General features: G+C 38.3%; 1 protein-coding gene across 21 annotated transcripts in view; it reads left to right on the top strand.

The window, feature by feature from the left end:
• The window catches only part of ROBO2 (roundabout guidance receptor 2), a 1,381,148-nt gene extending 1,366,609 nt beyond the window's left edge, over positions 1–14,539 (top strand). For 13 of the 21 annotated variants that reach the window (XM_073617032.1, XM_073617034.1, XM_073617028.1 and 10 more), the window contains 4 exons: positions 78–242; positions 1,483–1,710; positions 9,570–9,767; positions 13,103–14,539. In XM_073617032.1, coding sequence (XP_073473133.1) covers positions 78–242; positions 1,483–1,710; positions 9,570–9,767; positions 13,103–13,104 — 593 coding nt within the window. In that variant the 3' untranslated portion in view covers positions 13,105–14,539. The remainder of the gene's footprint in view (positions 1–77; positions 243–1,482; positions 1,711–9,569; positions 9,768–13,102) is intronic. The other 8 variants (XM_073617042.1, XM_073617045.1, XM_073617035.1 and 5 more) reach the window with 2 other exon arrangements.
• The last annotated feature ends 9,327 nt before the right edge of the window (positions 14,540–23,866 follow it).

Raw genomic sequence — 23,866 nt, 5'->3', positions numbered from 1 at the left:
GAGCACTATGGGTATACCAAAAGAAAAACCTCAGAAAAGATACAAATCTCACATTTCTTTGTTATTTTCTTTTTTAGGCAAAATGCAGTCTTTTTCTCAAAAGCCCAGACCAGCCAGCCCATTCTCTTCAGAGAGTAATTCTTCCTCCATGAATCCTAGCCAAAGGCCACGGCCTACTAAAAAACACAAGGGAGGCCGCATCGACCAGCCATCCTCTCTTCGCAGGGAAGGAATTGGAGATGGTAAGCTAATCTGCATCATTTTGCTTTTCAGGGTTTTAAAACGCCAGAAGACCTGGAGCTCAATGTGTACGGACTGTCCCATTAAAGTATTTTAAAGTGGGTATGGCTTAATGTAGGATTGATGAAGGGTGAGATCCCTGAAACATCATGCTACACTCATTATATAACACTATAATTTAGGAGATACTGTCTTTCAAGGTAAACAGAATTGTATTGAAAACTCTTAACCAAAACTTAATGGAAATGTAAGAGAGATATCTTCAGTTTTTTATATATTTGTCAAATACTTTTTTGTGATCAATTATACAATATGGAAAAATATGTTACCAGCTTTTCAAATAAAAGATAAAGATAGTACTTTATTGCTTTTTAAGGTAGGTCACAAATGGTGCAATGCAATGTTTTGGACTCTGCAGGGATCTTAATCAATGCTATTGTGACAGACCAGAGTTTGTGTTAAAATATTGTATTGTACTAGTTGTGCCCTACTGTATTTATGATGGAATAATGTACTCTTTTGGTTTATTAAAACACCCACAAACATTGGAGGTCTGATCCTGTATGGTGTGCTGCATGACTATTTCTTAATGTTCTGCTGCCCACATTTGGTTAAAGTTTTTATACATAAAAGTTTATACATTGGCACGTATGCTCTTAAGCGTAAGCTTATACTTATGGTCTTGGAAATGTATATATTGGAAACTTAAAATGTAAAACTCCCGCCTAAGCACATACATTGTATAAATTAACCATAAAAGCATTTTCTGTACTCTTTGGTTTCACATGACTACTGCAGTCTGACTTTACCTTACTTTGTGGCTAGGTTCCACTAACTGTTATGTATCTGTCAAATGAGTACAACTGATCCCTTGTCAGACAATGGATTGGCAGGGCTAAGCCCTAAAGTTAGGAAAAGTTAGATCACATTAACAAAGGGAGACCAAATGAGAGAGAGAGACAGATGATCTAATAAAGGTAGTAGCAAGAATATTGTAGTATCTGCTCTTTGAACTTTCACTTTAAAACATTTAATGAGGTTAATTTTAATCTTTTCCAAGCAATGGGGACCTATCCAAGGTGTTCTGCATTCACATTATGTGACCCAAACATTTTATCAATCTGGGATTATTTCTTTGAGTAGTGGATATGTTCCTCTTAAACGCTCAGAACTTTTATCCAACATCACAGCCACATCTATATTTTTTGACATTCAAGCCATCTCTGTTGCTTTCCTGTTCAGATCTGCCACCGCCACCAGAGCCTCCACCTTGCCAGAGTTTAAGACAGCAACTGCCCAGTCAACGTCCACCAGAGAGGAAAGGCAGTTCCCTCGAGAGGCACACGTCTAACATGGACGACACAAAGACTTCTCTGGAACGGCATGGCAGAACTTCCTTAGAACGGCAGAGACAAACACAGGAATGGCTTGGCTCCACAGACCGGCAAAATAAACAGACATTTGGATCGGGTAAAATAACATTAGTAGCTAACATTAGCAGCTGATATAATATAATTGGATTCATTTTAAATAATAGTTATAGCATGTAACCACTTTGAAACTTTTTAAAGAGGTTTTAAAGTCACCTAACACAATTACTTGTATGCTCTCTGTTTAGAAAGATATAAAGTGCAGTGTGTGTGTTTTTTTTTAATTATAATCCTAAATACTTTTTTGCACAGTTCCTCTGTGCAGTCACATGATCTCCCTCTGCTCTCCTTCCTCGATCTAAGAAGATCAGCGGGAGGGGCCGAGGCTCCCAACTGATGTCAGCCAGTCAGCAGACGGAGGTCGTGTAACCACACAGAGGAGCTGTGCAAAAAGGTATTTAGGATTATAATTTTAAAAAAACAGACATACTGTACTGACTATCCTGCTAAAACAGAGAGGATACAAGTACAGTAAAACCTTGGTTTGCGAGCATATTTCGTTCCAGAAACATGCTTGTAATCCAAAGTACTTGTATATCAAAGCATTTTTTTTACAGGGTATAAAAGAGAAGAGAGGCACCTCTAAGTGTAGGAATACATTGCTAAATGTTGTACCTTCATTAAATGTAGCCATATTGCTACACTTAGAGGCTCCTCTCTTCTTTTTTAGACTAGGAAATGATGGGAAAGGGGGAGAGGGGGAAAGGGGGAGAGGGGGAGACTGTGTACATACAGTGGGATGATGGAGGCACATAAGCTGACCACTATATAATGGATCAGCAGCCAGGATTACCATGGTCAGCACACACAGGGGGAAACAGGAACAGACAGTATCATCCAAGTATTTTAGATCAATGCAAGGGACAAATTACACTGCAACAGCACTATGCTACTGATCATGCTTAAAGTAACAGGAACATTTTTTTAGAATTTGTTTACAACCACTTTAATAAAGGAAAAGAGGGTAAAAGATTTCATCTCTATTGAGAGTCAGTTAAGCCATTTTGTTTTCACCGGGTTGCATGTGTGAAGTAATGAAGTAGGTGAACTATACAAATACTCCCAAAAGATCATACGCATACAGTTATAGTTAGAGTTGGGTGCTTTATTCATATTGTTGACTTATCTCTACACAGCTCTCACACCTGTCACTCAGTGAGCTGAAATTCTGTTATGCTTACCAGTGGCAGAGGTACTCAGATATACTGAGAGCAAAAGAGAGAGAGAGAGGTGAGGCTGCAGTAAGATGTTGACTCTGATTGGTGAAGCAGCAGTAATGCTTTATAATAGACTAGGGAAGGGTTAAAACACATATTATTTCACTTTTTTATTTTCTGTGTTCTACTGGGAAGATCTCCCTTCACTTTCTGTTTCTGACATGCAGAAGGAAGTGATAGGAAATCTCTAAGAGGTGAGAGAAATTTCAATCTTAGACAGCAGTCACCACAACAGGTTTTCCCTCTTGGAAGATTTATCTTTAAATCTAGTTCTGGTAACAAGTGTAAAATGTTGGATTTTCCATCACTTCCTATCTTGATGAACAGGACAAAAATAGAGCCTGTATCCATCTAGAGGGGACAAAGACAACAATGAGAATTTGTTAGAATCCTTTCTTAATCTATCTAAAACGAAAAAAGGTAAAAAAAAAAGGTTAGGCATACTAAAATACCATACAATCATATTGGTTTAAAGGTTAATTTAACACGCTTGTTTTATAGCGCCTGCTACAGTCAAGTCCATAAATATTGGGACATCGACACACTTCTAATCTTTTTGGCTCTATACACCACCACAATGGATTTGAAATGAAATGAACAAGATCAAGGTGTGCTTTAACTGCAGACTTTCAGCTTTAATTTGAGGGTATTTACATCCAAATCAGGTGAACGGTGTAGGAATTTCAACAGTTTGTATATGTGCCTCCCACTTTTTAAGGGACCAAAAGTAATGGGACAGATTAACAATCATCCATCAAACTTTCACTTTTTAATACTTGGTTGCAAATCCTTTGCAGTCAATTACAGCCTGAAGTCTGGATCGCATAGACATCACCAGACGCTGGGTTTCATCCCTGGTGTTGCTCTGCCAGGCCTCTACTGCAACTGTCTTCAGTTCCTGTAATATGTGTGCCACTGGCGCACTATTTGTATGTGCTTTAATGTGAGATTCAATAATCAAAGAATTAACATAAATTTATATAATTTTTAAATGAAAGAAATAATTTGTATTATGAAGCTCCCCCTATATATGTATATATACATGTGTGTGGTGTATCGGTTTATGCATATGCATATGTGTGTATACATATTTTTTAGATGATATTAGACATGGGCATTCGTTTTCCTCCAAATGCATTTTCGTCCGAATTTCAGGTATTTTCGATATCGTTTTAACAAACGATAACGAAAGTGCAGAATCCGAAAAACGAAAGATCCGACATAAACAAATGCTTTATTTTCGTTTTCGTTGCTACAACAGTTTGATATAGATAGGAGATTCGACACGATGATGACAATAACAATCTGTGTCCATCAAACCTGTGGTCGAATGTGCCTAACCTTAACTCTATTAGTCCAAGATTATTCTACATAGAGAGAAAAGATTCGACAGAGAGAAAAGATTCGACGTAGGGGAAAAAAGATTCGACGTAGGGGGAAAAAAGATTCGACGTAGGGGAGAAAAGATTTGACGTAGGGGAGAAAAGATTCGACATAGGGGAGAAACGATAAATAAAAATAATGATGATGATGAATGTTATTGGCTGATTGTAACCAAAGAGGAGGAGCAGTAAAATAGCTAGAACTAAGTACACACGTACTTTGGCTTATGGTGTCTGTTGAAAGTTCTAAGATTCGATGGAGCAGGTAAACTATACGGCGTTGTACAGTTTAGCTGCTCCGTCGAATCTTCTTTGAACATTCGACAGACACCATAAGCCTTCAATGACAGATTCGACCTTAATTTGGATTTTCGGACGAATGCAATTTTTAATGAAAAACTAAATAAATAAAAACAAATTTCGGGAGTAACTAAATAAATTTATTTTTCAGACGAAAACGAAATTCTGAAACGAAATATTTCAGTGTGCACATGTCTAGATGATATGATTAACATTTTTTAAGTATTTTAGATAAGTGTATTTTTAATACTTTTTGATGCTTGTGTGGGTTTAATGAAAATTCAGGGCTTTTAATGGAGTTTTTAATGAATTTTCTAAAGGATTTATATGTAACATAGTAGTCATTGTAAGATTGTTAAAGCTTTTTCAGCCGTTTGTATGGGTGACCTCGGCGAGGAGAAGAGACTGATATCTAATCTATGATATCTAAAGCGGACAAGTAAGATTAGGTAATTAATAATATGGGATTTGGGTGTGGGCAAAAAGGAATAGTTAAAATGGCGGCGAGAAACTTCCGGGATGGGAAAACATGTGATTGGCCCACAGTAATGGGACCAGGACATAAAGGCAGTGACACCCAATCATCATGCAGCTTCCTGATGATGCAATTATCATTGCAAAATGCGTAGAGGCTGCTGGGAATTCACACGCGAAGCCACAACGTCATCTCCCGTCAGGCGAAAGCGAGGCCTGAGCTGCAAACTGGAAGAAGAGCGGGGACAAGGCTTGCTCCACACGTCGGTGAACGAGATAGACGGCGACCCTTACCATCCATTCAAACTGCTGGATAAGCTTGGTGCCAGCTTATGGCACCGGCAACATGTGAGTTGCATAGCCTTTGCTTTTACTTGATCTTTAATAAATGGTTTTTAGCATATTGCACTATGAATGCTATTTGTTTTCTATGAGGACGGATTGACGTGCTTAAAGGCATTGGTGACAGCTTAAAGCGGATTGGTTATCCCTTAATGAACCGAGGGCTTGTATGTATTTTTATCTGGTGAGTGACCAATTTATACGCGGTGGTGGTGTTGGCACTGAAGGTCACTTTAACACTAAGGAGAAACTAGAGCACTACAACAGCACAACGGCATTGGAGAGCCTACTCAGGGACCCATGTTTTTATCAGCACCAGTGAATTTAAACTGGACTCTATACATTTCAATTTATACATGTTTTTTAGAATGGTGGATTTCAGTGGTGATATTAAGAGTTAATGAAAATCACTGATGTATATGTAGATTATTGATTTAGATGGTAGCGCAGTCAACACCAGATATACACATGTCTTCAGTTCCTGCTTGTTCTTGGGGCATTTTCCCTTCAGTTTTGTCTTCAGCAAGTGAAATGCATGCTCAAATGGATTCAGATCAGGTGATTGACTTGGCCATTGCATAACATTCCACTTCTTTCCCTTAAAAAACTCTTTGGTTGCTTTCGCAGTATGCTTCGGGTCATTGCCCATCTGCACTGTGAAGCGCCATCCGATGAGTTCTGAAGCATTTTGCTGAATATGAGCAGATAATATTGCCCGAAACACTGCAGAATTTATCCAGCTGCTTTTGTCAGCAGTCACATCATCAATAAATACAAGCGAACCAGTTCCATTGGCAGCCATACATGTCCACGCCATGACACTACCACCACCATGCTTCACTGATGAGGTGGTATGCTTTGGTATGCATCACTCTGGTACAAGTTGATCTTGGTCTCATCTGTCTATAGGATGTTGTTCCAGAAGTGTGAAGGCTTTTTTAGATGTTGTTTGTCAAACTCTAATCTGGCCTTCCTGTTTTTGAGGCTCACCAATGGTTTACATCTTGTGGTGAACCCTCAGTATTCACTCTGGTGAAATCTTCTCTTGATTGTTGACTTTGACACACATACACCTACCTCCTGGAGGGTGTTCTTGATCTGGCCAACTGTTGTGAAGGGTGTTTTCTTCACCAGGGAAAGAATTCTTCGGTCATCCACCACAGTTGTTTTCTGAGGTCTTCCGGGTCTTTTGGTGTTGCTGAGTTCACCGGTGCGTTCTTTTTTTTTAAGGATGTTCCAAACAGTTGTTTTGTTTTTTCAGCCAAATGATGGCTTGCTTCACTGATAGTGACAGCTCTTTGGATCTCATATTGAGAGTTGACAGCAACAGATTCCAAATGCAAATAGCACACTTGAAATGAACTCTGGACCTTTTATCTGCTCTTTGTAAATGGGATAATGAGGGAATAACACACACCTGGCCATGGAAGAGCTGAGCAGCCAATTGTCCCATGACTTTTGGTCCCTTAAAAAGTGGGAGGCACAAATACAAACTGTTGTAATTCCTACACCGTTCACCTGATTTGGATGTAAATACCCTCAAATTAAAGCTGAAAGTCTGCAGTTAAAGCACATCTTGTTCGTTTCATTTCAAATCCATTGTGGTGGTGTATAGAGCCAAAAAGATTAGAATTGTGTCGATGTCCCAATATTTATGGACCTGATTGTATATCAATTAAAGAGCCGTTGTACAATGACAGCGATTCGCGCAGCCGTGCCAGCCTGCCACAGTACAACTGCGGCAGCTGGTTGGCAAGTAGTTAAAGGCTAAGTTCACCTTTTCTGGCAGAATTTTCTTTTTATATAATAAATAGAAGCCTTTTCTAATGTTTTTCCACTTATTCCATGGCAGCTTTGAATTGGCACCTCTCTGTTCAAAATGTTAAAAATTGCATTTTAGTCCCTCACTTCCTGTATTATCATGTGACCATCTAAGAACCCTTTAAACCCATCATGCACTGCCTTACTGCATCACAGAAGTACTTCCTTCTAATGGTATTCATGTCCCAAAGGACGAATACCAGGAAGTAATGGAGGAGTTTCTAAAGGAGAAACTGGAGGCTGAGGTCATGCATGCTAGAATATAGAGAAAGCTTTTTGCTTTTCTGCAACAGAGGGACATTAAAGGTATATTGGTACAAAGGGAAGTTGGAATTTGGAAAAAAAAAAGGTTAACATAGCCTTAAAGAGTCAGAGCCATAGAAATCAACAGAATGAAGTAAACCACGCAGGGTGCAGGGATGAGTTGCTCTGGATCAGATTACAGGAAGACAGCTCATTCTTTTTTAGATCATGATCAGTTCATTTTGGGAAAATGGCTTACATGCTAGGTAGACAAATCCATTAAAAATGATTTCCAGTTCCTTCCAGGGTCATCGGCTGTATATCCTGACATTGGTAATCTGGTAAAATCTTAAATTAAAAGTGTAAAGCTTATCTTCACACCCCTAAGAATCCAACAGTCTGCAGATCAGTGTTAAGCAGAGAGAACCAGCAAGCTCCTATACACATTACAAATCTAATATATGTGAATGAAGGAACATTTTCCTTTACCTGTGGCAGCCTGTTTCAAACCTTGGTGAAGTTGCATATAATCAACTGAATTCACTGTTGATAAATTCACATGTGCATTATAATACGGACCCCCCTTGTCTTTAATATCTGGCATGTAATCCTCTAAAAGCATTTTCTGCCACATCATCAAGCAGTTTCAACATAAACCTAATTAAGGGATAATGGCAGGTTGACAATTATTCCCAGTTCTCTATTTTAAAGCATATCTATAGTTCTGTTTTTTATTTTTTTTCTATAATTGCACATTTAGAGCCCCCCATATAATATGCACTAACAGAGCTTGTGTTTAAATTAATGGGAATATTTTAAAGATCAGCGCTTTCTACAGTTTTAGCAAGAACAGCAATCAAGATAATTAGACAGGTGTGGAAGCTATTTCAGTACAGGATTGCCATCTCACGTTTGGCTGCTAAATTATTTAGCACACAGCTTTGAAGGAATATTAAAAATAATGGTATTTTCTATATCTAGTAAGACAATTTGTAAGACAATAAGACAATTTGGTGTAAGGGTCATTTGGTCTACGTTAAATATTTTTGGATTTTGGCGTGGACACTGATTGGTGCCATCACTCTCTTGCTTTTTTATTCCTCACAAATTCCTGTGGCAAAGTGTGCATAAAATCTAGAATTCTCCCCAAAAAACTGTATGATCCAGCTGTCTCTAATGCTGACACTTAAAGGCTAACCACCTTTGTGTGAATTTGCAGTAAAAATGTTGTAAAGTTGTTAGCAATGTAATTGCTTTCCTTAAAGTGGTTCTATAGTCAGAAACCTTTTTATCTTAATGCATTCTGTGCTTTGAGATAGAAAACCTTTTGTGTGCAGCAGCTCCTCCCAGCCCCCTAATACTTACCTGAGCCCCATCTCGATCCAGCGATGTTGCACAAGAGTCTCGGCTTACCGGGACTCTCTCCTCATTGGCTGAGACAGCAGCGGGGCACCATTGGCTCCCGCTGCTGTCAGTCAAAGTCAGTGAGCAAATGAGGAGAGAGAGGAAGCAGGGCCGAGTCACAGCTCCATGTCTGAGTGAACACACAGAGCAGTGGCTTGGCTTGGGTGCCCCATAGCAAGCTGCTTGCTGTGGGGACACTCAGCAGGAGGGAGAGGCTAAGAGCACCAGCGAGGGACCCAAGAAGAGGAGGATGTGGGCTGCTCTGTGCAAAACCACTGCACAGAGCAGGTAAGTATAACATGTTTGTTATTTTTAAATGAAAAAAACAAACAAGACTTTAGTATCACTTTAATTTTGCCCATCTTTTTGTACTCTCTGATAGATTTCTCCTCTAACAGTTTCAGATTCTTTTATCATTTTTAAAGGTTTTATAAGGCAGGAAGTGAAGGAAAATCTGCAAGGGTCAAAGACAGCAATAAAAAGTAGATAGAGTACAGGTCTTCCCTTACTCTGCTTTTTTTAATGTCTGTGTTACTGTTGGTGAACTACCCACAAGTGTCAGTAAGTGAGGGTACATCTCTGTAACAGAGCCCCAGATAGCAGTAAAACTTGACAGAGGTTCTCCCCAACTCTTTTTAAAGCTAAAAAAGTGATATTTGATAAAGCTAAAAAAGTGATATTTGATTAACTGACTTTTTACTTGTGTCTTGCTCCAGATGAAGTGCTCATGCCATATAGCAAGCCAAATTTCCCATCACCTGGGGGCCACAGTTCATCTGGTACAACGTCTTCGAAAGATTCAACAGGACCAAGAAAAGGCGACATCATGAGGGGTCACCAGCGTAATGCCATTGATTTTCTGGACGTAGGATATTTGGGGCCAAACAGTCAAGGACAGTTTACAGGTGAATTATGTAAGTAATGAAGTCAGTAATACAAATAGTACAAAACTATAATACATGTGAACGTGAGATGAGATAATAAAGCAGGACACAGACCAACAATTAAATGCAAAGGAACCAATAGCAACCTGATCCTATCTTTATCAGTTTACAGCAGCCAGAGCAATGAAAGATGTTTGCTGAATGATTGCTATAGTAACTGCTGCCCATTTCCTTCCATTATCATGAAATTTTCTATAGATACAAGGATAGCAAAACTGAATAACTGCTACATATGTTTATTTCTAAAAAAATACATGGGAAAACTTGTCAAAGCATGCAAAATAAATACTGTTGACAATTTACACATTTATAGACAATGCATTTCAGCTAATAATTGGATGTTCACCATACTAAACCATCATTTCCGCATCCCTATAAATCACACCATGCTAGAACTAATGTAAAAACATAATGAAGGAACAAAATGCCCCCTCAGCACTGGAAATATTGTCAGTTTTCATCATGACTGCACCCTAATTATCTTCAACTGTATTATGATTATGTACGCTAGAAAATATAAACTGTATTGAACACCTCAATCCATCATTGTTTAGTAGCATTGAGATACTGTACACACTAATATGAAATTGAATTAATCTGTTATTTAGAATAGAATTCAGCGAACACCATATAGCAGGAAAACCTTTCTGTTCTGATATAGAAGAAAATACACATGATGTAATTATTAAAATTGGTTTGTGAATGATTGTAAAGACCAACATCAGCTTCAAAATATGAATGGTTCAGCCTTGGCTACAATACTCTACTTCTTCCTGAGCTGTCTGCTGCAATAATTCTATTTGACACTAGATGTCCTCAGTCTTCCAGGGCAGATGAAGCCCAGCTAACTGAGGACATCCTGTAGGTGCAGGATGTCATGGATCCCCACCCTGCACTCACTTTATAATGACATCAACACCACTTTCTGTAACACTGAGAGCCGCACAATGCAGGAGAAGAGGTGAAGAGCACGAGTATCCTGCAAACCAATCTGATGACATCAGAAAAAGGTAAGTATTGAAAAAACTAATAGGAAAAATTACTGGCTAGGGGGGTGTACTGAGATCGGAGAAGGGTAGGCTGGAATTGTGTTTTAAGCAAAAGCCACTAACTAAGCTACTTGATCCAACCTTTCGACACACAGAAATCCTGCAGACATGAATTTGCAGAGATCATAGCAGCTCCTTGCTGCCACAGAAGAGATATACTTCTGAGTATGAACATGAGCAAGACTACCAAATATGCTAAAGTTGCAGTGCAAGCCTTACCCACTTTGTATTGGATATCACCCATTCGTAGTATTGCAGAGGGTGCAGAGAAAGCTGCACCACCATGACTTACTGTACATCTTGGGTGCATTAAGGGTATTCTATGTCTGTGCTATAATATCTTTTGTCCAAACCACTCCTTAGAAAGAATTGCATCTACAACTGACAGTGTAATGCCCCGTACACATGGTCGGACTTTGTTCGGACATTCGGACAACAAAATCCTAGGATTTTTTCAGACGGATGTTGGCTCAAACTTGTCTTGCATACACACGGTCATACAAAGTTGTCGGAAAATCTGATCATTCTAAACGCGGTGACGTAAAACCCGTACGTTGGGACTATAAACGGGGCAGTGGCCAATAGCTTTCATCCCTTTATTTATTCTGAGCATGCGTGGCACTTTGTCCGTCGGATTTGTGTACACACGATCGGAATTTCCGACAATTGATTTTGTTGTCGGAAAATTTTATATCCTGCTCTCAAACTTTGTGGGTCGGAAAATCCGATGGAAAATGTGTGATGGAGCCTACACACGGTCGGAATTTCCGACAACAAGGTCCTATCACACATTTTCCGTCGGAAAATCCGACCGTGTGTACGGGGCATAATAGTGTTCCATTAACATATTAGACAGTTTGTGAAAGTGCCTGTAGTTTTGTGGGAGCAGTTGTCACCTGTCCAAGAAGGCACAGATAAAAATAAACATTGTCAAAAGTTCTACTGCTTTACCATTCTAAAAAAAATTCCCCAAAAGTAACACATACAGCAATACATCTCTAACAAAGGCTTTAACTCCCACTCTCTTTAAACATAAGACATTTTTGGTGGAGGTAGACCTTAAAGAGACCAGGTCAATGTGCCCATTCAATGGAGTCTTTTTAGAGCTCTCTTCCCTGACCCAGTTATTTTCATCTTCAAAGGCGTCTACCACCACTCCTTCTTTCATTGCAGTGACAATAAAATACCTGGTGTTTACAGGTAGGGATTAACTTGGGTTTGGTCAAACTGATTTCCGTTTGAACCCAGAAATTGGTTGTGCTACCGGCCCAATGAGCTGTGGGTGGGATATTCTCTGTCCTGCAGCTGCACATATATAAAGGGCTGGGGATGCTCCTGACATTATTGACCTAATATAAGGGAATCTCCTGCAGTTCATTGGGCTAGTGAAGATGTGATCAAGTGACATATTCCCATGGGTTGGAACAAGCTGAGTTTGGACCGACTTCAGATCCCAACCTAGCTCATCCTTTCTTCCAGTATCATGCAGTGCTTAGGCCTAGCAGCCAACCATTAGGCATGAACATTGTCACATGATAAAAGGGTTGATGTCATCACTTCCTGTAAGCTCCGACAGCAGTCTGAGACCTGGTATTTTGTCGCAGCTGTTATGGAGGATATATCAAATGTATGCACATGCGTGCAAAACGATACCCCTCAGGGACTTTAAGGCAGCTCAAAGATTAGAGTAAATTTAAATTTAAAAGGGCCAAAGCCAGTTTATTTTTATACAAGCAAAAAAGGGAACACGGCCATATAAAATAACAATGTACCACAAACAAATCATAGCATGTACAATGTACCCTAACTTTAAGATATACCCCACAAAATGGGGCCTGCATTTAATGAGCCAGCTGGGAGGATCTCAAAGTGCGTCCTGACATGTTTCGGGATGGAATCTTCAGGGAATTGTGGTACAAACAAACCTACAATGCAATAAGTAAAAATCAACATATAAAAAGAGTCAACATATATGTAGAAACAAATGTGGTAAATATATATAAACAAAGACGTGGCTGTAAATGATACAAAAGCTATTAAAATTGGAGCTGCTATGGAGGAAGGAGCTATGTCAAAGAATGGGTGTTAAAGAAGCCCTGGCAAGTTAATAGGATTTTTTTATGTAATTAATGTCAAAAGTATAGCTGAAATAACATTTTTAAAAATGTACAGCATTCATAAAGATTTGAAAAAAATAATCAATTTTACAGCGTATGGTACAGTCATTTAATCATTTCTTGTTGTCTTCTTCTGCAGAGTACTGAGAAGCTATGATACAAGCTGCTGTATAGACCACTTGGTCTGGACTGATGAAAGTCAAGAGGAAACTCAAAAACAGTGCAATGGACTTTATCATTATTTATGTACGATTGGAAGGACTGAAAATGCAATGTAAAGACACAAAAAAAGTCACACATATCCACAGACAATTTACTTTTTTTTTTTCCTTCTCTTATATACACACCATCCACCTTAAATATTTCTTGCCAGAAACTACACAAAAGAGGAACAAGGAATCACCATCAAGGACAAAAAAAGCATTTTGGCTTTGAATCGAATTTTCTTTGATTGCATTCCTATGCAAGCTTGCCCTCTTTTGTTCATATTATTATTATTCTATTTGTCTGTCCTTATTGTTATAATGTACTATATTGTATGTGAATTAATAGGCTGTCGTGCCATATAAAAAACAAAAAGAAACAAAAAAAAAAATTTTTTTTTTGTGTAACATTCATGTTTAAATTTTTGCACTGCAATTTTTATTTGACGATAAGCACAAACCTTACTCCTTGTGACACGGAGAGATGAGACTGAATGTGAATGGAGTTTTCTGTAATTTGAAACGAACTGCTTATTGGACACATGCACAGGTACCGAATCCCAATGGGACTATGTGAGAGGTATTATGGAGAAGATTAAAAAAAAAATTCTGGCAAACAAAAGATTGGAACAACAAGGATCTATAATAAGCAATATTTTTTTTCTTGCTTTGAATATGGTGAAACTCAATGTCATTGTTATATGAGAGTATGAATACATGTATTCACTTGTGGACCTGCATGTATGTACAATATATATTTATATATGCGCATATATTTTTGGATATGCACATATATAAGATACGCACATTTGTGTATATACATCTATATTATGACTAACATCTTTTCTGGTTAATGTTGACTTTTTTGGACTTTGAATATTGTCTGGGACAGAATTGGGAATAAACTGCCTATGTACAGTAAAATTTTGATTGGTCTATTCCACAGAATTAACAAGCATGTAATAGGTAGACCAATCATAATCTATTTAGGTAATTCCAGAAGGGTGCTTCTCCTATTACATGGCTGGTTGATTCAGCCAATCAGAACCTTACTGGGCATTGTCAGCTCATAGGTAGGCTTTGCGCACAAATTTGTGGTGTGAGCCTAACACACTTGATTCTCTTCTGTTTCAAGCGCAAGTGGAGGTGTTGCACAGAGCAGCCATTTGAATCCCAGCTGTCATTTTTCTACTATAAGTTAGAAAAAAAATCTGACTGGTTGCTTTGTGCAACACTATGGTTTTATATCTATCATTTTTTTCATATCTTATAATCGAAGCCCTGTGTGTAAATATATATAAATATATGAAAATGATAGGGAAGTGAAAAAATCCCTGTCAATAAAAATAGGATACTTGTGTTTTTTACATAAAGTAGCAAATCACTACTATTGGTATTCAGGACATGAATAGCCAACCAATGTGGTAGCTTGTAGGCTTATACAAGAAAAACACCAAACTGCAAAGCGAAGTAACCTTTAGAAACCAATCAAAATATATTTTTTTCTTAACATTGAGCTTAATGGGACCAGCATCTAACAGAAGCAGTGTCCAACACCCCTTTCAATGTCAGTTTATACAATTGAAGGAATACCCCTTATCCCCTAATACAATGATCTGAGGATAGCTGTAAGTGCTATAACAACACTAAGTGCATGTCAGGCAGGGGTGGCTATGTTAAATCAGTACCCCTCTACCCCCAATCCCACAATGGCATTCTTAGCCTCTCAACACAGCTGCTACTTTGACTAGACCCCCCTTTGCCCACAAACACATTTTGGGACAAGGTCTTCTAACTTGCCCAATTGTTAATAATCCTGAGAAGCCTCAGTCAAAAGGTACCCTAATGAAATCCTTGCCAGATCACGCATCCATAGTCCATGAATGTCATCATATATCATTGGTTGACTCAAAATTATGCTGCTCTTTTTTTTAAGGGTGCATTTAGCAAATATTAGAAAAAATAGCATACAGAGTAAACTTTGGACACCACAGAGATTGTCACTACATTGACTTCCTTTACAAGCACTCTAATGTATAGGAGTTTCCTCCAAAAATCCAGTTTTATTTATCAAACAGGAAAATGGTATATAATAGAGGTCATGTTACCTTAGCTTACACATTAGAACCTCAAATCTATTCAGGATATCAATCTTAATAGAATCCATTAAGAGTAACAGAAGGGTCAAAATACCTTTTTTGGGAGAAATTTATGCTCAAGGTTCCCTCCTGTTTTGACCACCTAAGCCTTGTCATTTGATCATGTGGTCTCTGTTGAAGGGGTGGATCAGAGTTCACAATGGATGCGGCTGCCTTTTTGGCTGGAATCATGTGACCAAATACTTTGGTGTTTGGGTATTTAAGTGGCACTGCAGGGAGCCCAAAGTAGCATTTCTCCAGAAAAGTTAAGTTTTTCAGCCCTTCTATTACTCTTTATGTATCCATCCCAGCTAGACTTTCCACAGTTTTAGTCAACATTTATAAAGATTCCCTTTAAACACCTTGTTCTATTGCTAACTTTCTTCTGGTAAGAGAAACAGATTACGCTCAGCATTATCCTGAATATGGACATTAATCTCAGCCTAAATTGCAACTATTGCAACATATGAAATCATACTCTCTGTCTGACTTCCTTAAATGACTATTCTTATTTGATCACATTTTTTTAAATCTTAATTATTGAGACAAAGATTACATCCAAAAAGATCCATACAGAGTGTACACATTTTGAGTAACTATTTGAACACGTGCTATAAAAAATTATCTGGTGTAACTTTTTGGAGATTGTCCCTTAAGAGGATTGCAATGTGTTGCTGTCCTGCTGAGATGAGACCAATTATAAGACAGGTCATAGACAGTGCATTCTGCATTTAGTCAGCCAGGGTAGATTTATGGACACTGAGAAAGGAAGATGAGTAAAGCACAATCACTGTGCTGCACTGCCAAGATGGAAGCACAACACGTATATGTAATATGTAATGAACAGATATGACTGTCTCTATGTACATATATAAAATTCTAATACACATTCATAAGATTATTTCTTTTAAACTGGTCCCTTTGATATATATATATATATTTTAAAACAGGTAAAGATTTTAATTCTAGCTAGCGAGCTGCCTAGGTCATTTCAAATTTAAATGTATGCTTATTTTTTATTAGACATTGAAAGAAGTTCTGGACAGCCGCACTCCAAAAAAGTATTTTGCCTTTTATTCAAAAAAGTGTCATTTAAAATACAGGTCACAGCAGAGCGGAAAAAAGCTTAGCTTTTTTCCGCTCTGCTGTGACCTGTATTTTAGATGACACTTTTTTGAATAAAAAGCAAAATACTTTTTTGGAGTGCGGCTGTCCAGAACGTCTTTCGATGTCTAATGCCTTGTTTCCACTGAGCAGATCGGTTCGGTAAAGTACGCTATTTTGAGTGTTTCCATTATGAAAGCGGCCCCTACAACCGAACCACACCATTCTGGGTCCTACTTCAGATGTGGGGCCATAGAAAATGGTACGGTTCGGTTAGGGCAGAGCTACGATACATTCCACTGATTGGCGGACGTGTAACGCCATGCTAGGCATTTTTTCTAAGCCCACGTATGGCCCCTGGCGGTCCGATTTGCAGTGGAAATGCTCACCTGAATAGGCCGGACCATTCTAGGCCTTCCAAACTGTACCGACCCAAACCGATCCGCTCTGTGAAAACGAGGCATTATTGATATATGCATTGCCAGCACCTGGGCTTCTAAACTGGAGGAGAGACTTTTTACTCTTATCTGACCCACCTGGAGCGGTGATACCCTCTCTCATGCTTATTTTTTATACAGGAAATGTGACATAAAAATTTCTACTGACTGCAAGCCATGTGACATGCTACTTTCTGGCCTTTGTCTTTTCTCATCCAAGAGACATTTTGTCTCATTTTCTTGTTTTCTAAAATAGGAGCTGTCTCTAAAAAGTAACCAATGAGATTACAACTGTCAGGAATGTAGACAGTTCTTATTTCATACTCTTATAAATGAGACCAAGCATGACCTTCTATAGGCAAGATATTATTATATTGCAAGACTGGCACATGCCCAGAAATCAAATGGTCATATGAAATAAATTAGTTATGGTATGTAGTTACTTTAAATTACAAGACCCCTGCCCTACAATCACAAATGCTGATAGATTATCTGAGCTGAGCCACCTCAACATTTTAATATTCATCTTAGTTCAACCAACCACAATGGTATTGTTAGACTATATCCCAATTCTAAAAAGCACAGTAACAACCAAATGCATACTTAAAACGCCAACTAATATTTAAATAGAAAATAAATATATTCTACTCCACTTGTTAAATTTGTAGCACACATTGTATGTAGATTGTCATGCTACTCAAAATCACAAGCACAAAATAATTTTGTTCACAAGTAAACTTGTGTTAAGAAGCATACATCAGCTGCCATTAGCAAGCTCTCCTTATAAAATGCTATTTGCCTGGCTATCACCTTGCTGGCCCTTTGGCCTCAGTCCTTTCTGCTTGAGTGGCCCAGGACATATATACAGATCAGGACTTAACACATCACTGTCACTGTTTTGACCAGAAAGCCAGGTAATTAGCATTTAACACCCAGGCCTCGAACGCACAGGATGTAAATATGCCAATTTTAAAGGCATTTGACTTCTTTTCCTGTCTCTATTTGCCCATCTTTGTTAGCCTATGTCCATGCATACGTAGACTTTACAGACTTTTAGAGTCAGGAGCGTTGAGAGGGATAAAAAGAAATGCCCCACCAACATGTTCAGAAGAGGAGCGTTTGAGTGGAAAAATGTCAAACACCCATTAACATGCAATAACACCAGCTCGTTTATGCGGGTTCGCACTGTTGCATGTTAATGCATTCTAATGGCCATAATTAATTAATATTCTGGCCAATAGGATGCAATAATGCTAAACGCATGAACACACATTAATGTACATGCAAAACATGGCTTTAGGCATCCTGTGTGCAAAAGACTTCCTGTGTGCATGAGACCTCATAATTTAAGGTTTGAAGCAAAAGTCTTTTTATTTTGTAGAAAAATAAGAGGCATTTCTGATTTCCAACTTTGTGCCTCATTTGTCACTGGTTTCTAAAAAATTGACAAGGCTTAAGCCCTGGTAGCCTACAAAATAAATTATAAGGTGGGGTCTTAACCTCCCTGGCGGTATGATTATTTCAGATTTTAGGTGCTGAAAGCGGTACAATTATTTTGCATGGAAATTTGGCGTTTTATATTGTAGGCCTGTAATTCTTAAAAATAACACACTTAAATATGTCCACCAAGAGTCAAATAGATATCCCGGGTATGATGAAGTTTGAAACACAAAATCATAAATTATAATATAATAAATAAATATAAATAATTACAAAAAATAATAATATAATAATAATAAAATAAATTTCCCCACGATTCACTATCGCTCAATTCTGCAAGTGTTCTAATTTACTATCGCTGTTTTCTAGCTGGTCTAAAGCCACTTTTGATGTAAAGGGACACTTTTTGGTTGCTATGGACAATCTCAAGTTTCCAGGCAGAAAGAACAGTATATATCATATAAAACTGCATGCAGGGCATTGGACAAAGCACTGGGGACGAAAGGAATGTGAAATAATTTCATACAGTACTGTAAGATTACAATACTGTATGTGTTATGTTTTTTAAATTTTTTGAATTTGCCGCCAGGCTCCGCCCACCTGCGTTGCAACGCTCGCAGGGAATGGAGCCTGGCACAGAGAGGCTTCGGAGGAGGACAGAGCCCGCAGACAGCGCGGGGGGGACATTGCAGGATCCTGGGGACAAGGTAAGTATACCACACCAGGATCCTGCAATGCAATCCCGGGTGTGGCTCGGGGTTACTGCTAATGGTGCTGAAATTTAATCCCGAGCCACACTTGGGAATATTGTCAGGGAGGCTACTAAAATAACAGAAGTAGCTTGAGTTGTGTCATTTACAATAACGTTGCGTGATTTGCAGTATATATATATATATATATATATATATATATATATATATATATATACTATATATTTAGTAATTCAAATGTGTGCTGATGACAGCCTTTGGTAAAGCAGGGTTATGACTGTTTCGCGTAGCGTTCCCCTATTCCAATTTTGCTGATAGTGGTAAACATGACAAATAAAGAGGGTGAATCTCCCTAAGTGGGGCTCTCCACTGTATCCAAAACTAAAAAAGAAAATTTTGCCTTTAGTTATACTTTAAAAAAATTGCACGAGCCATAGAAGTAAAAAACCTTTAGCATGTAGCAGATTATCCAGTCCATTATAGAGCAGACCAACCTTAAATGAAGCCAAAGCTTTACATAGCACCCACAGCACTCTGCATATTATTCGATTGTGTCAGCATAATTTCCTGAGGCTTCCACTTATGACGCATACACACGGTCGGATTTTCCAATGGGAAATGTTCGATGGGAGCATGTTGTCGGAAATTCTGTCCGTGTGTAAGCTCCATCAGACATTTTCCGTCAGAATTTCCGACAAACAAAATTTGAGGTCTGGATCTCAAATTTTCCGACAACAAAATCCGTTGTCGGAAATTCCAATCGTGTGTACACAATTCCGACGTACAAAGTTCCACGCATGCTCGGAATCAGGCAGAAGAGCCGCACTGGCTATTGAACTTCATTTTTCTCGGCTCGTCATACGTGTTGTACGTCATTGCGTTCTTGGCGATCAGAATTTCCAACAAGATTTGTGTGACCGTGTGTATGCAAGACAAGTTTGAGCCAACATCCGTCGGAAAAAAATCATGGATTTTGTTGTCGGAATGTGCAATCATGTGTAGGTGGCATAATGAAGTCCCTGAGCATGATACTAATGCATTTTGACTTTGTGCCCATGCAAGCCAAGCCTTAGGTACACCTCCAAGCTGTTTTCTATTTAAGGTAGAATGGTACCCAATATTTGCACCTTTTTGGCTTAATACGAAGTTAGGATACAGGGTGAATTAAGTGTAAACTAAAAAATACCAAACTTCAGCTGTAAAAGGCATATCTATGGAATGTGTATCTTTTTTTTAATTATTATTTTTATTTGAAAAATTAACTGAAAAAAGGGTTTTCATTTAAACGTGATCAAATGCTTTATCCAAATGCTTATACATCATTTAAACATCAAACCGTGTAAAATCAGTAATTTTTTAAATAAATGACACACTGGTATCTACTTTATTACACAGAAAAAATATTGCCTTAACTTGCTTAGGGCCCATGAAAGAGACCTGGCTTAATGTACTGTATACAAGAAACATGGTGGGCCAATGTATCAAGTTCTAAAAATACATTTTCTGTCATTAAATTGGCTTTCAGGAAGTAATTTGAGACTTACATTTCCCAGTCTTGCTGTCAAGATATTTTACACCTATTGTGCGTGTAAAGTGTCAGTGAAAGATAGCCATACAGATTAGCTGGATCAATAAAAGGTTCAGGGAGGAGTCACGCTATGCACTTGTATTGTTATGATATATTAAACTGCAGGCTACAGGCTATAACTCACATTTTACATGTGTGACACATCCCGGCTGAGTTGAAGAAATTAAGTCTTGCATTTCTTTTTGTGTTTTTCAAAATGATACATGCAATGTAAAAAAAGATGACTACAGCCCTACTTAGAGATCAAACATTAAAATATATATATATATATATATATATATATATAGGTCTGACATGCATCAAAAACAGTCAGTAACATTTACAGAAAAATATAAAAAAAAGTCAGGAACTTCATCAGAACTAGTGACTAGAGGGGAGGGATTTTGGCAAAATTTGGCCAGAGCAGAAACTCTCAATTTTGCATGAGCATGTTAGGTGACATTTTCTAAATCTACATTTTTTTGGTTCTCTATTTTAAAAGTGTAGGTTTGTTTCTAGGGAGGGATTTTAAGGCTATTTAGTTTATTTCACTTAGTGTTCAATGTATTTTTTCCCTTTCTCTGTGTAATTAATTGTTATTTGTGTACAGTCATGTTTTTCTTTCTGTAGAAAAAATGACAAATAACGAGGGGTCATATTATGGCACAAGAACAGGTTACAGATAGTTGAAAGGAGCTACCTTAATCCTCAAGAGTCATTTAAAGCCCATTTTACTCTAAAGAACCATCATAAACCATCTTAATTTCGCCTTTCACATTGACACCACTTTGCCAAAATAGAAAAATGTCACCATATTTTTTGTGAAATGAAAATTCTCAGTTTAGCTGACCCTTAATCAGGACTAAAAAACTTTGAGGCACGGGGGGGGGGGGGGGGGGAGGGGGTGGATAACACTTATGTACACATAATAGAATAGAGCTGGCTATACACTAAGCAAATTTCAGTTGGTTCCTGATGAATCAGTCAAAAATTGCTCAGTGGGTGGCCCTGTAAGCTGCCTCCAGTTGACATTCTTTGATTGGAAAATTGAAGGAAATGGTGGAAAATTGTTGGCCAAGCAGTGCCTGCATCCAATTAGATGCAGGTGCTGTTCAGGTATTTTGACAGTTGACAGGGACCAGCTGTCCAAATATAAAAGCTACAATGGGAGATTTGTCAATCCGTGCTGTGTAGCATGGATGGTGGAATGTGTAAGATTTTTTTACGTTCAGCCTGTAGGCTGAACAGAATAGCTGAACAGCTTTGTTTTCAGCAATCACAGCTGCAGGCCTACTATCCTCAGCCTCTTCCTGGTCCACAAGGTACACAGTTAGAGATGAGTGAAATAAAACAGCTAAAACTGGAACATTCTGTGAGTATGTGATCATGTTAAACCAGCATGCACATTTTTAGGTTAATATCTATTACTCCCTAAAAATTAAAAGCTTAATTGAATTAACAATATCTAAAACTCAATTTTCTCATCTCTCGTGTTCAAGCTGCAAATGTTAAACGAGGACTCTAGACAAACCTCAGACATTAAGTAATAAGCCATAGACATAGCAGTTTATCTGTGTCTGCATTTGTTCTTTTTTGGAAGTAAAGTTCATGATGAGCAACAAATTTTGTTCTGCTATTTTGACCTACATGCTACATAAGAGTTTTTGTCTATGTACAGAACCACAGCAGATATTGCAGGCTGTGTGATCTGAGTCAAAAGTAGATCCACCAAAATACAAAGTACAAAAAGCAGCTATAAACTGGAGGAGCTGAAGTTTTAAACTTTAGGAGCTCACTAAATAAAGGCAGAGCAAGTTCATGTTTTTTATCCTGATGGACATTCTCTTTAGGTCAATGTAAAATATGTAAAGTTTTGCTTATATAGAAAAAAATGTTTTATGTGATTTTAAAGCTGACAGCTGGAATCTGGTTTGCGAAAGGCAACACCTCTGATTTTCACTTCCTTTGTAGAATACCCTCTAAGAATTTTGAAGGAACACAAGCCTCCACAGCATTTGCACTTTTTTTTTGTTCTTTTCTATTCTCTATAGGTAATACTGAACTGACAGCCACTAAAATGTGTGTTTTGCCTTTTCCCATTGGAAAGTGATTGTATCAGTATTAAAAAAAATGTGCGTTTCCATTGCTTTATCACACTGGTAGATATTTTTTTCTCGACAGACATTTTCACCTGTGACAACTGGATCACAAGCCAGGGTCAATTGTTTCTTTCTAGCAACTTGAAAGGACTTGTTCTTACGAGTTACAATTCTCTGATTGAATAATACATGAAAAATAATACCAAAGGATTGTGTCTTCTTCCTCATTTTGTCTGGCAGAGAGTTATGTGGCCTAGGGCGGTGTTTCTCTGCTCCCATCCTAAGGGACTACTAACCAGAGATGTTTACTACAATTCTATGTAGCCAAGAGGCTGTAGGAATTTGAAGCTTTTAAAAAAAGAAAAATGATTATTTCACCTGTGATTCTGTAAAGACATTCAAAAATCATGCACAGATAGGCCACATTTACATATTATTACTGCATTTTGTATTTGCTCATCTACATGACTAATAATAAGCCCATTCTTTTCATCACTTGCCAAAATCTTCCAATCCTCCTCCCACACAGCATTGCATCATCATACAGGTCCAAGTGCAGGTGATTCTGGGATAATTTGGACAGCACACACTCATCTAAGAATCTTAGTAAGGCCTCATCTACACTAGAGGTACCCTCTTAAAAGCAATCCGTGGTGGATTGTTTTTCATAGGACCATTACCAGGTGGTGAGGAGGCATTACGTCCCTTTCTTACCACCTTTTAAAAACACAAACCACCATGCCAAAACAACATGCTTTGTATACAGTTGCGGGGAAGATGTGGCAGTTGTACCCCATTTAATATCGATTGCCAAACATGAATGGGTGGGGGGATAATTTTTACATTGCAGCCATGGCATGTGTATACCAACAAATGGCTGTCTTCTTGTTTGCCCCATTCAGTATTGCCTGCCAAATGGAAATGGAGGAGGGGGGTGGCAGTTTTTTCACTGCGGCTATGCTATGCGGCTGTCTTTGCGATATGAATTTAGTTTTATTAAGGTCAGCGTTGTAATAGGTTTAGTTTAATGCTCAACTCTAGGCAGCAGAAAAAATGCTCTAGCACTTCAAGGGTTAAATGCGCATTTAGTCTAGGTGGATAGGAATAGGCAGCAAAACATACCTCATTTGTCGCTTCCATGACTTTGCTCCCAGCTACACAACTGCTCCCCAAACCTACTTCTTGTAGCCCATAATCTGACTGCA

Source organism: Aquarana catesbeiana, linkage group LG02, assembly GCF_042186555.1.
Source record: "Aquarana catesbeiana isolate 2022-GZ linkage group LG02, ASM4218655v1, whole genome shotgun sequence".
Classification (NCBI taxonomy): Eukaryota; Metazoa; Chordata; class Amphibia; order Anura; family Ranidae; genus Aquarana; species Aquarana catesbeiana.
This window is presented reverse-complemented; position numbering and strand designations above follow the sequence as displayed.